Raw genomic sequence first — 14066 nt, forward strand, 5'->3', positions numbered from 1 at the left:
AATATTGTGTTTTTAAACCAAATACTGCCAAGGGCTAGAGCCAGTCTACAAGGTAGGTTTTTAAAAATAGCATCAGTGCTTTGAATCTACTTCATGCTGATATGTCAGAAATGCTTTGTTACCTTTCTCGGTTGTAGTTAACCCAGTTCTCCTGTTTTATGGTGTCTGTTATATATAGTCCTTATCTTTAAGTATCTTTTTCTGACTGGTCACAAAAGGTTATTGGATATTTAGGATATGTTTCTTCTAGTTTAAGTAGAAATTCAGTCAACACATTGGTAATATGTATTAAATAGATAAGTATGTTTGGTAGCTCAGAAACAGAACAGCTAGTCATGCAAGCATATACAGGAGGTTCCTTTTGTTTATTTGTTTCCACTATGTGTGGTGATAGCAGAGTAATTGCAGTCTTACTTAAGAGTGATGTAATTTTTTTTTTCAATATCTGTAAATAGTCGAAATATCTTCAGGATTTCAAATGGAAAGAAAACTAAACCCTGTCACCCAGAAAAAATTAAGTCATCTTACAAATGTTGGAAAGGACCACAAACTAGTAGTTTATAAAGATTTTAAGAATATTTTATCATCTTTTAATCTTTAAGAAATTTACCTTTTAATATGACTTAAAGTATTTGAAATTTAAAACTAATTCCTTCTGCTACTTATCTGGTTTCTAGGATAGAATTTCTGAGAGTAGACAAATTAGTAAAATATCCAATCTAAAAATTATTATAAATTTAAAGTAGTCTCAAAGAAGATATAAAATAATCATATAAATTAAATCAAAGGTTACATCCATTGCTACTCATTCATTGAACAGATATTTATTGTGCCCTGCTATGCACACTATTCTTATGGCTAGCGTCACAGCATGTATAAGAAAAGCAAAGTTCTGGCCATTCAAGCAACTTAGAATTTCCTTTTATAAAACACAATTCTGGAAAGCCTTTGAATTTATTCCAAACAAATGAATCAGTGGATTTCATCATATGTACTGACTGAGTATAGGACAATTAAATATAATGGTCTTTATAACGAATATAAATGTAAGTTTATCAGGACATAGATTAAGCAAAATGGATATCCAAACAATAGTTTCAGTTCTTATATACATGAGATGAAAATTAGTTGAAAATTAGATGTCACTTAATGACATATGAATTAATTCTGTTATTTGATTTAATAGATTGTATATATAACTTTATGGGTAGTTTTAGGAATGGAAATGGTCATTTTAGGTAAGATTACTATGGAAACCTTTACTAATATGTAATTCTGAATACGCATTTTTTTATTATGACGATTTGTAAATAAGATCCATGTTCAACCACCAGAAATACTTTTTAAATAGCTAGATACTATTACTTGTTACTATAGGGAACAGAAAGTTATTTACAATAAACGTTTATTAAAATATAGAAATATGTGCCCATAAAAATGATAGAGAAATAGCGAAATCAACAGATGCTAAATTCATAGGTAACCATGTCAGTCATTTGGCAAACTTAACTCTTGCATCTTACCTCTTATCAGATTTATTTATTTATTCAGAAGTTTCTACCAGTTTCCAAATGAAGTTAATATAACATCAAATTTGGAGATGATGAATGCCCATAATGTTTTGGGCATCAGGTGACTTTTGCCCCAGGTCACTGGTAACTAAGAGAGTATTCTAAAATCAGTCACAGTTTATATAATCAGCCTTTGGACGTCCTGTATCAGGGTCCTACTTGATTATAGCAGTAATACAAAAAATTTTGCTTAAGACAGTTCCCTAGTAAGTTGGAAAGCATTTAGCTGCTCCTTTATTTCTTACAGCATAAATGTACATGTACATGCATGTATGCACATGCATGCACACACAGAATTTTTAATGTATCCTTTCTCCACAATTTAATTTCAGTTTCAAACAGTCCTGATGTCATCTCAGGCTATATCATAGATTTATTTGTAATTAACATGGAAGTAGGTTTGTCTAGATCTGGAAAAATTTCCTAGAAGTTGTAGAATATTTAAAACAATGATAAAAAGAAAATACATAGATTTGGAACCCCAGGAATGGTTCTGACTGTAAAATTGTAGGGAAAATTTCCTTGCAGTTTTATTACTAAAAATGTTCACGTTTAAGAAATAATCACTCCAGGGGCACCTGGGTGGCGCAGTCGGTTAAGCGTCCGACTTCAGCCAGGTCACGATCTCGCGGTCCGTGAGTTCGAGCCCCGCGTCAGGCTCTGGGCTGATGGCTCAGAGCCTGGAGCCTGTTTCCGATTCTGTGTCTCCCTCTCTCTCCGCCCCTCCCCCGTTCATGCTCTGTCTCTCTCTGTCCCAAAAATAAATAAATGTTGAAAAAAAAAATTAAAAAAAAAAAAATAATCACTCCAATAACAAAATACCTCTTAGTAAATGGCATTTTAATATGTAAAAAGTAACTTTTATCAATCTGTGTATACATAATTCTGTTTATGAATCTTAATAAAATTTGCATCTATTTATGGCTTCAAACTAATCAAATTTTTTTTGCGTTACAAGTTAGAAACAAATGCGTTCTAATAAAACCCTGAAGCATCAAGGTTCTGAGTTTAGTGCTCACAGCTGAATCAATCATTCTTAAATGTGAAAGACTAGTATAAATAATCATAATTATTACTAATTCTACTTTAAACTATTCTTGGTATAAATGCTTTTTCAGGAAAATGCAATATATCCTTTTGGTACATTTTGACATGTATTTTAACCCTTTATTAACTTGAAGTTACCAATTCCAATATGTGATTAAATATATTTTTGCATCATTATACATGGTATCTTTAAGGATTTTTTTAAGGTGTGTGACCTAAATAAATACTAAAAATATTTGATGAAATGACCCTATTTTCCAGGACTTTAAATTATTGGAAAGAAGTAAATTATTGGAACAAGTAAAGCATCCCGCTGTGTTTAAGATTAATTCCTAAGTTGCTAAAGTTCTTTTTCTTTTGCAAATAATCTTATTTGTATGGTTTCCCACACCTGTCACTTAGTAGCAGCTACTTGCCTATTGGAATCTTTGACCAAAAGCGTCACATGGTTTCTTTTGATTCAAACCGAATGAATCTTCTCTCTTCATTAAGAGAATCTTCTGGAATGAAGAGATCATCTGTTTTTTTTTTTTTTACTTCCGAAATTCAGGGCAGTTACCACAGTGATACAGAGTAAATGTAGAACCATTCATAAATTCAGTACATTACTTACCATTTTTATTTGTTTCATAACATCTTTTGTTATCTGTGCTTTTCAAAGATGTTCTTTATTTGAATGAGTGAAATATACTCATTCACCAAAATACTTAAGTCCGTTTAATGGCTATAGTCATATATATAACTATCAATACTTAAAAAATGTACATGCATCTTAACTGCATGCAGCTATCTTCACTGTGTGTGAATATTTCTTATTTAAGTAGATTCTATTCACATACAATACTTTCTTCCTAAACTTATGAAGACACAAGATGAGTCACATCTTGAGTCACAGGATGGATTTGCATTCCACATTAAGCCATGTAGATCGTTGGCCAGCAAATATACAGATATTTACTCATGATATCCGTGTTAATTCTAATTAAATTAAAACATTATGTGGTAGATTTTTGTTACATATTCTCCCAAACAGAACATACTGTATTTTCATTTTATTATAAAATACCTTTAATAGTATTACTTTTTTTATTAACATTAACTTTAGACTTTAATAGAATTGTAATATCTTGAGAAAAGCTGTATTTACCAATGTCTTTGGGAAATTGCTCTAATTGAGTTTAGTTACTGAGGAGGAAAGGAAAATAGCACAGAAATAGATTTTAACCATTACCTCTCTTCATTAGTACATTTTATGAATCTTCACATTTAAATTAATAGAATAATAAAGATGGAACTTCAAGAAATTAGATTAATTAGGAACATTGGATATAGAACATTGGATATGAAAAATTGGATCCTTTTCAGATCGTTATTCTTGCTCTAATAATAAAATAATTATTGTCATACCTTACATTTGAATTTAGTTTGATAACTTTTAAAGAATTCCACTTGTGCCCTGTGAACTAAGAATTATAGGATCAAAACCATACAAGTATTAAGTTTTGAAGTGAAGAGAAAGCTCAATAGTTCTGATTCTTGCATGTGTAAACCAAAGAAACATTCTTTGTGAACAGTAAAATAATGATAAAAACTTTTAATAGAACAAAACTTGTTAAAACCCAAAATAATTAAGACATCATAGAAGCACTGTAACTTTTGTTCACTTCTCTCCAGGGGTCCCTCCAGTAAACATTAAATCATGCAAGCCACTGGATGGCAGAATGGGCAGAGAACCTAAGGACATGAGCTCATGATGGTGTCCTCACCAACTTACTAAAGCCCCTGTTATCTTGGATTAGTCACTTAAACCTTAGGGGACTCTGTTTCCTCATCTGTAAATTTAGGTAGTTGTAGGTGGACTAGCTGAATTCTAGTGTCCCTTGAAGACTACACTTGTGTCTATGCTGCCTTGTTGTATCATTGTAAGCATATATTGGGCCAATAATAATGACTGACAGTTCATTATGCATAAGGCAGTAACCAAATGGCATTTTTTATGGTATTTTGTATTTTACTGAAGCCCAGAAAACATGAAAAGTTTTATTTCTAAATTTATTTGATTTTATGTAAAATGAATTTTGTAACCCTAATTACTTTTTTAGACTCTCAAGTTACAGAGTAAAACTCAAATTATTACTTTTTTAACCATTCACTCAATACCTATGAGCAGCTACTATGTGCTAGGTGTTGACATTACAGTGATAACTCAGATGGATACCGTTCCTGATTGCGAGGAACTTAGAAAGAGTAATGTAAGGTAGAATGTGGTTCATTTCACTATGATCCATTTATGATTATATGATCAGTAGTTTCAGTAGTGTAATACATAACTGTACATGAATTGTTCTTATCTTTCCCATTTCACGTGTTGCAAGATTCTATTCTAAGAAAAGCTGTGTTTAAAATATACAATGTATTCATAGTTGTAACTTGGGATTTGGAGTGGAAAAGACATTCGAATTTTCTACTTTCTTCTCTATTCTTCCTTTATACTGAATTATTACAATTAATGTGTATGTTATTTTAACTCAATTTGAAGATCCTTTTAAGTGGTTAAAAGAATGATAAAAACCTGTCCTTTGTAGAAATCTTAGGATGAATCTTCAATAAAAGCAAGTTTCTATAGCATTTAGAGAGAGAGAAAAAAAAGGTCATTCTTGACAAGTGAGTTAAAAATATAAAAAATTAGATGTATGAACCTCTGCATGAATTTTTGTCACCCAGTTATGGAACAGTGACTCTGAGTTTGGCACTATTATAGATAAATAAAATTCTTCACCTTCATGAAACAAATATATGTAACTATCAGTTTAAATAATACTTTTATAGCACTTACCACTAGCTAGTTCTAAGTAATGCTAAAACTACTACAAATCCTTGTTTTATGTAATGTTGCAAACAAAGACTATAATAAAAATAGTAATGTTGAAATATTTAGAGTTAGCAAACTTGCGATGTGGTAGTATTATTTCCACTTCACAGGTAAGAACAAAAAACTGAGGCACAAACTGGTTAAGTAACTTGACTAAAATCACCCTGATAGACAGAAACAGACAGTTCATCCCAGACAGTACGAGTCCAGTGTCCATGCTTTTAACTACTGTGTTCCAGAGTCATTTATGTCACAGACGCAATGTGATCACTGCTTTTGAGATTGTGGAGTCTCATTTGACCTCGTGTTTTCACATTTAATGACTTTGTGCATTAGAGAAAATTATTTAATCTCTCTAAGCCTCAATCTTTTTATTTTTAAAAGGGATAAAAGAGTAGTACCTACCTCACTAGATTGGTGAGATCAGATGAGTTAATTCCGGTAAAGCAGTCATGCCAGCATACAGCAAACTCTTAGTAAATGTTAGACGTCATTGGTATCATCATCATTGTTGTCATCACCACCATCATTTTGGATTGCTGTGATAATCAATCTAGTATACAGATATATTATAGGGATCAGAAGAGGAAGAAGACTTGAAAGTTTACAGAAATAAAATCTCAGTGGGGTCCAGAAAGATTAATAGAAATTAGTAGGGATAGAAACAAAAGCAGACAAGTTCTAAAAGATGCTATAACCCTTTTGTTGTGCAGGGGTAAAAAGTTTGTACAAAAGTCTACCAGATTCTACACGTCCCTCACCACTACCCCCCTCATGGCCAAACTTGGCCATCTGACTCTTCCCTCTCCAACAATTTTCTTTCTGGTCTCCTTACGTTGCTTGGACATACCAGGCACAAACTTGCCTTAGGGCCCCTGTACTTGCTGTTTCATTTTCCTGGGATACATTTTCCTTAGATACATAACAGGTCTAACTCCCTCCTGATCTTAGGTTACCAATTCAAGGACTCCTTCCCTGATCACCTTACTTAAAATGGCCATCTGCATCTGCCCCCAAGCCCCTCCCTCACACACATTTCTGATCCTCCTTGCCCCAGTGGACTTTTTGTTGTTGTTAGCATTTATCACCTTCTCATGTGATATCAGCCCACCATGTAATTCATTTGTGGGCTTTTTGTTGTTGTTGCTTATTGCTTGTCTCCTACAGATAACATGTCAATTATTTGAAGGCAGAAATCTTCTGTGTATATGTGTGTGTTCACAGGCATGTGTTCACAGACAACTAGCAGTGTCTGGCATATACACATGTCCAGCAAATATTTGTTGAGTGAATAAATGAGTGAAGGAATGAAAACCTTTATGGCAATGAGTTTCATGAATTGGCCTAAAACTCTGTACTCTCATTCTGCTTTCTGCTGAATACGAGAAAAGGAACAATTGTCCTCCCAGTCCCTGAGCATTCTTAGAACAATGCATAAATTTCCCATAATGGTATATTTCTTTTTATTTTGAGCTCAGATATCTACTGGGCCTGCAGTAGCTCCTGCTATATATATGCCTCCCTTCCCTTTGCCTTAGGAACAAGCTTTCCTTCGCAACAACCATCTCACATTGATTTTGGGCACATGCCACATACTTCTCTAGTCTTCTACACACTACCATCAACCTCTCCTGATCACAGGATCAACAAAGTAAATAAGAATATCGGAGATATGCCTTTCACATCAGAGATCATCTCTTAGTGCTTTCCTAGGCCTGTACCCTATTTCGTGCTTTCTTCCCTTCTGGAGCAAGAGTGTACCCCAAGGGCATAATCAGAATCTACTTCCTCCCTTCTCTTTGCTGGACAGTATATGACAGAACAGGTTAGGGGCCAGACATACTTACATTCTGATCCTAGCTCTACTACTTACTGGCTGAGTAGCCTTGTCCTGAGTCTATTTCCTCACCTTTGAAATGAAGATGACACTTTCTGAAAAGAATGTCATGAGGGTTAAATAAGTCAGTGCCTCCCTCAGTGCCTGGCATAGAGCTGTCCTTCAATATATCCTCTTTTCCAAATAGTAAAGGAAAGTGGTAAGTGAGAAATGGTTCCTTCCCTCTGCTAAACCCTTTCTTCATCTCTCAGAAGTGAGATGTCACAGTAACAGAAGGCTGAAGAACACACAGCCGAAACCCTGAATTGGAAGGACAACACAATGAACCCAGTTTTTGGCAATAGAGAAAGAGATGGGGAGAGATGAACAGCCCCAGAAGTCTATACACACCATGAAGGTGGACTTTTTACTTTGACGTGTGTTTCTAGTGGGCTTCAGAGCAGGGCTTGACATATAGGATACACTCAGATTATCTGGCATTAATAAGTAATGACAGTTTTCTCTTTGTTGTTGGAAGAAATAGGAAAGAAAAATAAGCATAAGTTTAAAGACTCAACTATTGTGATAAAAATACATAATTATCAAGATTAAAGTGCAAATTACTTTTTATGGTTTCTCTGGGATTTTTTTAAATAAACTTCTTGACCACAATATTTTATATTTATTTCAAATATATAGTAGGCTAGACACATTTTAGGTCAAATAGGCATACGTAAACTGCTGCTTAGGGAGGTACGCTCTCTATAAACATTTCTTTGGGAAAATGCATTTCAAGTTGTAAATGTTCAGTGTACATATATTTACTTCTCTAACATAAAGTAAATTGGGAACTTTATTAGTTTGGTTTGTGATATGTGATTAGCTTTTTAAGATGCTGCGTGGTCACAAAAGCATAGTTATGATCACTTTGGAAATAATTTTAATATTTGATTTAAAGTGATGTGAAGCATATTTCACTATAGTATTTTTCTTCAGTTCATATTTTGCAAGAGAAGAATAACAAAAAAATCTTTGTAGCACCATGTTTCAACTTGTAAAATAGAGGGCACGTCATCCCTTTGTGGTCTTTCAGCACCTAAACCATTGCTGTCATCACATCTGTCATCACTACATTTCCCCACTGGGTTTATTTACTCATTAGGAGAGGCAAAGTTGCTCAGCAGGAGCCCATACTAAGTCCTTACTGCAAACAACCCTGTCTGGACTAATGGAGCTTCTTGTGTCTCCTGTTGGGCAACTTGTGTCTTCCACCCAGCACCAACTCTGATTTTTATTTTTATTTTTATTTATTATCATTTGTTTTTATTTTAAAAAGCATTGACTGACAAAACCATTTAAAGAAGATAATTGTCATTTTCATGCCTGTTGCTTTTATCATTGTATGATATTATTGTAGCTCTATTCATCATATATTTTGTATTTCTTTAACATTTCATTCCACAGGCACTCCAGAAAGTCTGAAAGATCTAGCATCCAAAAACAGACTAGGAAAGGCACTGCCTCTGATGCAGAAAGGTAGGCTTGGTGTTGTGCTGTGTGGCCATCTTCTGTTTCAGCTGATATATTCAAGGGTGCCTTCTCTCTCATTTTACATGATCGGTTCTTAAGCACAGATTGTGGTGTTTAAAGACATTCATTTAAATAAACTTCGCCTATTGGAATGGCCTCAAAAAACAAGAGAAGGGTAATTTGAAGGTGGCCCTTAAATCCTAGGGTTTAAGAAAAATCTCATATATTTCTCATAGTGATCATGTTGATTACTAAGGAGGACTAAATCTGTACTCATTCCTACTTACATATTAGGACATCAATATTTTGTTTCTGAGATTATTTAAATGTTAGCAATGAACGTAATACTTAGGATACGTGAATATTTTGAGTGCTATTTATCTGAATGATGTTTAAGAAAATCTTTTTTCTGTGAATAGGTCTAAGTTATACTTGTATATAAAAGATACTTGCTGAGTTAATGTAAAAGTCAAAGGAATTACTGACCTTTCTTTGCAATTTATCCAATTTTACAGATATTTTTGCTATTTTTAGGTGTAAGATATTAACACATTATTTTACATAGCTGTTAAAAAAACACCAAATGTCCCATTAACATATTATTCATTCATCTAAAAATTATCGAGAACATACAGGGGGACACAGATGTAAATGAAAGAATGTATTAAAGTGTCGTAGCTATTACTACAGAGGTATGCATAAGATACAGTGGGAACACAGGGGAAAATGGAGTGGGAACAGGAAATATCTCATAAAAGGTATTGCTTGAGTGAAGTCTAGATACATAAAAGTAGATGTGAAGAGAATAGTCCATGAGAAAGAAAAAAAAATGGGAGAAACACTGAGGCTTAAAATTTCCTCTTGATTTTGGGGGATCCGTATACATTTTGAGAGGGAGAATTCTTTCAGGAACTGGGAGAGAGTGATGAAAATAAAACTGGAGAACTCCCTAGATGTTTTGTTGCACATGCCCTTGTGTGCTATTTAACAGAGTCTCAACTTCTGTTTTATTCATCCATCAACCATCGATAGGCTGAGAGACAGATGATTGGTTTTGAGTTCCAGAATTATAGAACACTATAACAACATTTTGTAAGGTGGATTGAAAGATCCGAGGGCAAATGCGAGACACCAGCTAAGCTGTCACAATAGGCTTGATTGAGATAGACTCTGTACCATTCAGTTATTCATTGAAAGGATATGTGCCCAACTATGTGCTAAGTTCAAAGAATAAAATAGTGAACAGCAAAAGAGGAAAGCTTCCCAGGAGATATAACCTCTGAGTTGAGATTATAAGTGTGAATAGCTATTAGTTACATCAAAGAATGTGAATAAAGGGAGTATGGGATTTTTTCCTAGTTAATATCTATGGAAATACTGACTATTTAGGGAATCTAATTCACAATGGAACAAGGATTTAGAGAATTCAGAAAAGTGTTGAGTAGAAATTCAATTTTACAAAGGAGCTAGGCTTTGAGAAAGGAAAGAAGTACAAAGCTCTAGCACTTCAGATAGATAGGTAGGTAGACAGACAGACTGCAATGAAACAGTACTGATTATGTTTCTATTTACATATTATTTAATGTCATCTCAGTTAACTGCAGTTTCTTAACTAGCATTATAAGTGACTTAAATTCCTTAGGCAAATTTTTAATCTTTAACTGTCATTCACTGACCTCTGCCTCCCAGACAGACATAATTTCAATTATTTTTGACATGATTGAAATTTTCCCTCAAAGTCTTATTTTTATTTTGTTCAGGCTTTTTTAAATTCACTTAACAGTTACTAGTTGAGTGACTACTGTGTGCAGTTCTGTAGTAGGATATATCAATGAGCAAGTCTTTGACAATAGGATACTGTTTTACAAAATGCTAGATGATTCTAGAATCAACTGATGGTATTTAACTACAAATGAGTAATATTTGAGCATTTTCTTCTACAACACTGAAAATACCTGTAAATAAATACAAATCCTCCTTCCTTCCAAAAAGAATAGCAAGAATGTGATTGATTTCCCCAGTCTCAAATGTTTGCTGCTTAAGGACCATATTCATATTACTCTTGCTTTATTTACTTTGCTAGTAGGTTTTAATGTAGAAAACTCAAACCTTTTAAGTGTGCATATTTGTTTTATTATAATTAAAGCTCTCCATTGACTTTTATTGGAGTATATATCATATATCTCAAGTGAGCAGAATAATTAGTTACAAAAGAAGAATTGCCTGGATTTTCTAGGTTTGTGTCAGCTCTCAGTTCTTTAGAAGATGCCTTGAGTTGACATCTAACCTCAGGTGAATTGAGGTCACAGTATGAATGCCTTGGGCATTGATGCTTGGCCTTTGGGAAGCTAACAGCATACGCAAAGGATTCATACCACACAGCCACACCTTGGCTCCTGGCAAAATTTGCTATTTAATGATCATCAGTTTTGAAGGCCCTTTTTGGCCTTAACACATTTGGCCTTATGAGTAATAGTCTTATAAGAAAATACTTTGAAAGATGGTGACCAGTTATAGACAGAATATAAACAGAACTGATGTCTGACTTTTGTGCCTAGCCGTTGAAAGCAGTGCTTCAGATTCTCTTGGGAAGTTCCTTAGTAAGATAAAAGTCTGACTCTTAACTCTCATATGAATTCAGCTATATGACCTGCTAGCACCATTTCTCATTTCTACCCTAGTGACTTTTCTTCTTGTAGAACCTATACTCTGCAACCTACCTGGGGGATATTTTGTCAGGACTAGTATTTAGAATTGGTTGTATATCCAATGTTGTACTGGGGCTATTGGAAAGGGACTGTATAGGCCTGTAATGGCCATTACAAGAGGAACCATTTTGAACTGTTGACCTTAAATACCATGTGCATGTCCATCCCGTAACAAGTCATTAAAAAAAAACAGAATTATATTATTAAGCTGCAATGAAGAAATTTACTGCAAGACCATTTGCAACAATAGAAATGTCTGACTGACAACCTCAGGTTTTGGTGAGAAATGTGTTTTACTTAAGTTCAAGTCAAAACCCTGGTCTTAGGTGAAGAGAGTAGGCACAGATTGTACTAAGTGGTAAATATTTAGATACGCATTTAGAGATGGTGAACTAGCTTGAGACATACTTAGGTTTGAATTAGAGTTTTTTTCTAGAAGACTTATTTATTGCTTAAAAATTATGAGTTATTTATAGATCTATATAGCAGAGTAGGTATTCATTAAATGCCATTTCACATTTTGTTCCTGTAAACTCTCAGGAGACAATTCTGTTAAACCTTGTCAAACAAGTTGATATTTGGATATATATTTATGTTTTGTTTTATAAGATTAACAATATATCCAAGGATTTGCCATTTCTCATAATGTGATATAACAAACCTATCTCAATAAGCAGCAAAGGGAGCAAGTATTGGCACTCAGTGGATCTGTGTGGATCCTGTCTTTACCACATGTTAGCTCTTTATCTTTTTACAAGGCACTCTATGATCCTCAGTTTTTCTGTCTATAAAATAGGAATAATGACACTTCTCAGAACTGTTATGAGAATATCAAAAGAAGAACATACATGTGTATGTATGTGTGCATGCATGCACACACACACATACATGCAGTGCCTGGCATGCATAGATGGCTCCATATTGATGCTCAGTAAAGAAGAGTTGTTACTGTCATTTTCCTTATCCCTCATGCACTCCCTGTTCCATTCTCTAGTATGGTTGTTCCTAATTTCTTCCATTCATGCATCCCTACGTTCTTAGCACATCCCATTTCATTGAAATATCAAGGCTCAATAGCCTGAGTTTTGTCAGCATTTCACTCCTGTACCTCAGAATCTCTTGATTAATTCTCCTTTCCTTTCATCTAAAATGAATTATACTTGGTTCCATTATCTCTCATTTCCAAACCTTGCTCTTCTCTCAAGTTCTGCATTTTCATTTACTCTCCTCAGTTTCCTTTCCTACAATTCAGACTTTCTGGCACTTACCTCTCTCTTCCTCAGGCAAAGTGGTTTTTGACACTGCCCCTTTGGTCTACGCTTTCATACTTGTTACAGTTTGGCTGGCAGCAGGGACTGCTTTGTCACTGAGGGACTTTTAGTTCATGTCAAAGAAAAAACAGATCTTGTGCGAAATGATGAACCGTAAACACTACAAGCTGTGCTCAGACACTGCAAGCTCATGACTTTGGAGATGGGAACACTAAGTCATGTAGTCTCGATCGGTATAATACTGACCTAGAAAGCCATTTATCTGCTCCAGAATTGCTTTTTATATCTTTGCCATTTAGTTTGGTGCCATATAAGAGCCACCTAAAGTTTTCACATTTCAAGTCACATTTAAGTAGTTCTTTTAATGCTTACGAATTGCATTAAGGAATGAAGCAAGATTTTAGTGAAATTGAAATGAAATTTCTCAATACTAGGGTGAAAACTGTGTTATTCGATTTTCAGACTACACTAAGAAAGTGTATTTTGAGCAAAGATTGCTTGAAGTTTATTCTCATGACCATGGTTTTTAAAGAGTAATAGATAAAAACTCATTCTTTACCAATAGAAAGGATTTGATCATGTAATCCTTTCCATATAAAGTAATTCTATAGAGTTAAGTTAATGTGAAAAGTCTATTTAGAATAAATGAACAATCTTAGTATGTATAGTTAGTTCTTTTTTCTTTTAATTTGGAAATTGAGACAACAGTCCAGGTTTCAGGATTTGCAGTAGGGTCTGATGAAGCATCTATCTATAGGTCAAGAAGATAAAAATGCACATTATTACAGATCTAAGTTGTACCTTATTGTCCCCTAGAATCTGACATTTTCCCATTGTTTTGTTCTAAAATAGGGGAGATAACCCTGTAGTAAAGTAATTACAGCTGTGAAAATCATTTTATCTAAAAGAAAAATTGTCAATCTGAATACAACTTGAATAAAACAGTAATATATTTCCAGTGATCAGTATGTATTTTTTACTCTCATACTTCAAATCACTTGATAAGTGAATTTTACAGCATTGTTCTAGAAATGATGAGGTATTATTTCTTTGCTTCTGTCACTGTAAAAAATAATACAGATTGGGTATATAAACATGCATTTATTTAAAATACAAACTGCAAATGATTTAAAAAGGCAAAAGCATGTATATTCAGTTTTTAATTCCTAATCCTTAATTCATAAATTGATTTCATAATAATTTTGAACCCTGTATTAAGATAACTGTCAATATATGGACAAATATCTTTTC

At 33.9% G+C, this 14066-nt stretch overlaps 1 protein-coding gene across 50 annotated transcripts in view; it reads left to right on the forward strand.

Moving 5' to 3' along the window:
• Window positions 1-14066, forward strand: part of RIMS1 (regulating synaptic membrane exocytosis 1) — a 493071-nt gene that overhangs the window by 352435 nt on the left and 126570 nt on the right. For 29 of the 50 annotated variants that reach the window (XM_025925526.2, XM_086707193.1, XM_086707195.1 and 26 more), the window contains one exon: window positions 8771-8842. The exons of the other annotated variants lie outside the window; for them this stretch is intronic. In XM_025925526.2, coding sequence (XP_025781311.1) covers window positions 8771-8842 — 72 coding nt within the window. The remainder of the gene's footprint in view (window positions 1-8770; window positions 8843-14066) is intronic. 50 annotated transcript variants of the gene reach the window in all.

This window comes from Puma concolor, chromosome B2 (genome assembly GCF_028749965.1).
Source record: "Puma concolor isolate L17-30 chromosome B2, mPumCon1.1.hap2, whole genome shotgun sequence".
Classification (NCBI taxonomy): Eukaryota; Metazoa; Chordata; class Mammalia; order Carnivora; family Felidae; genus Puma; species Puma concolor.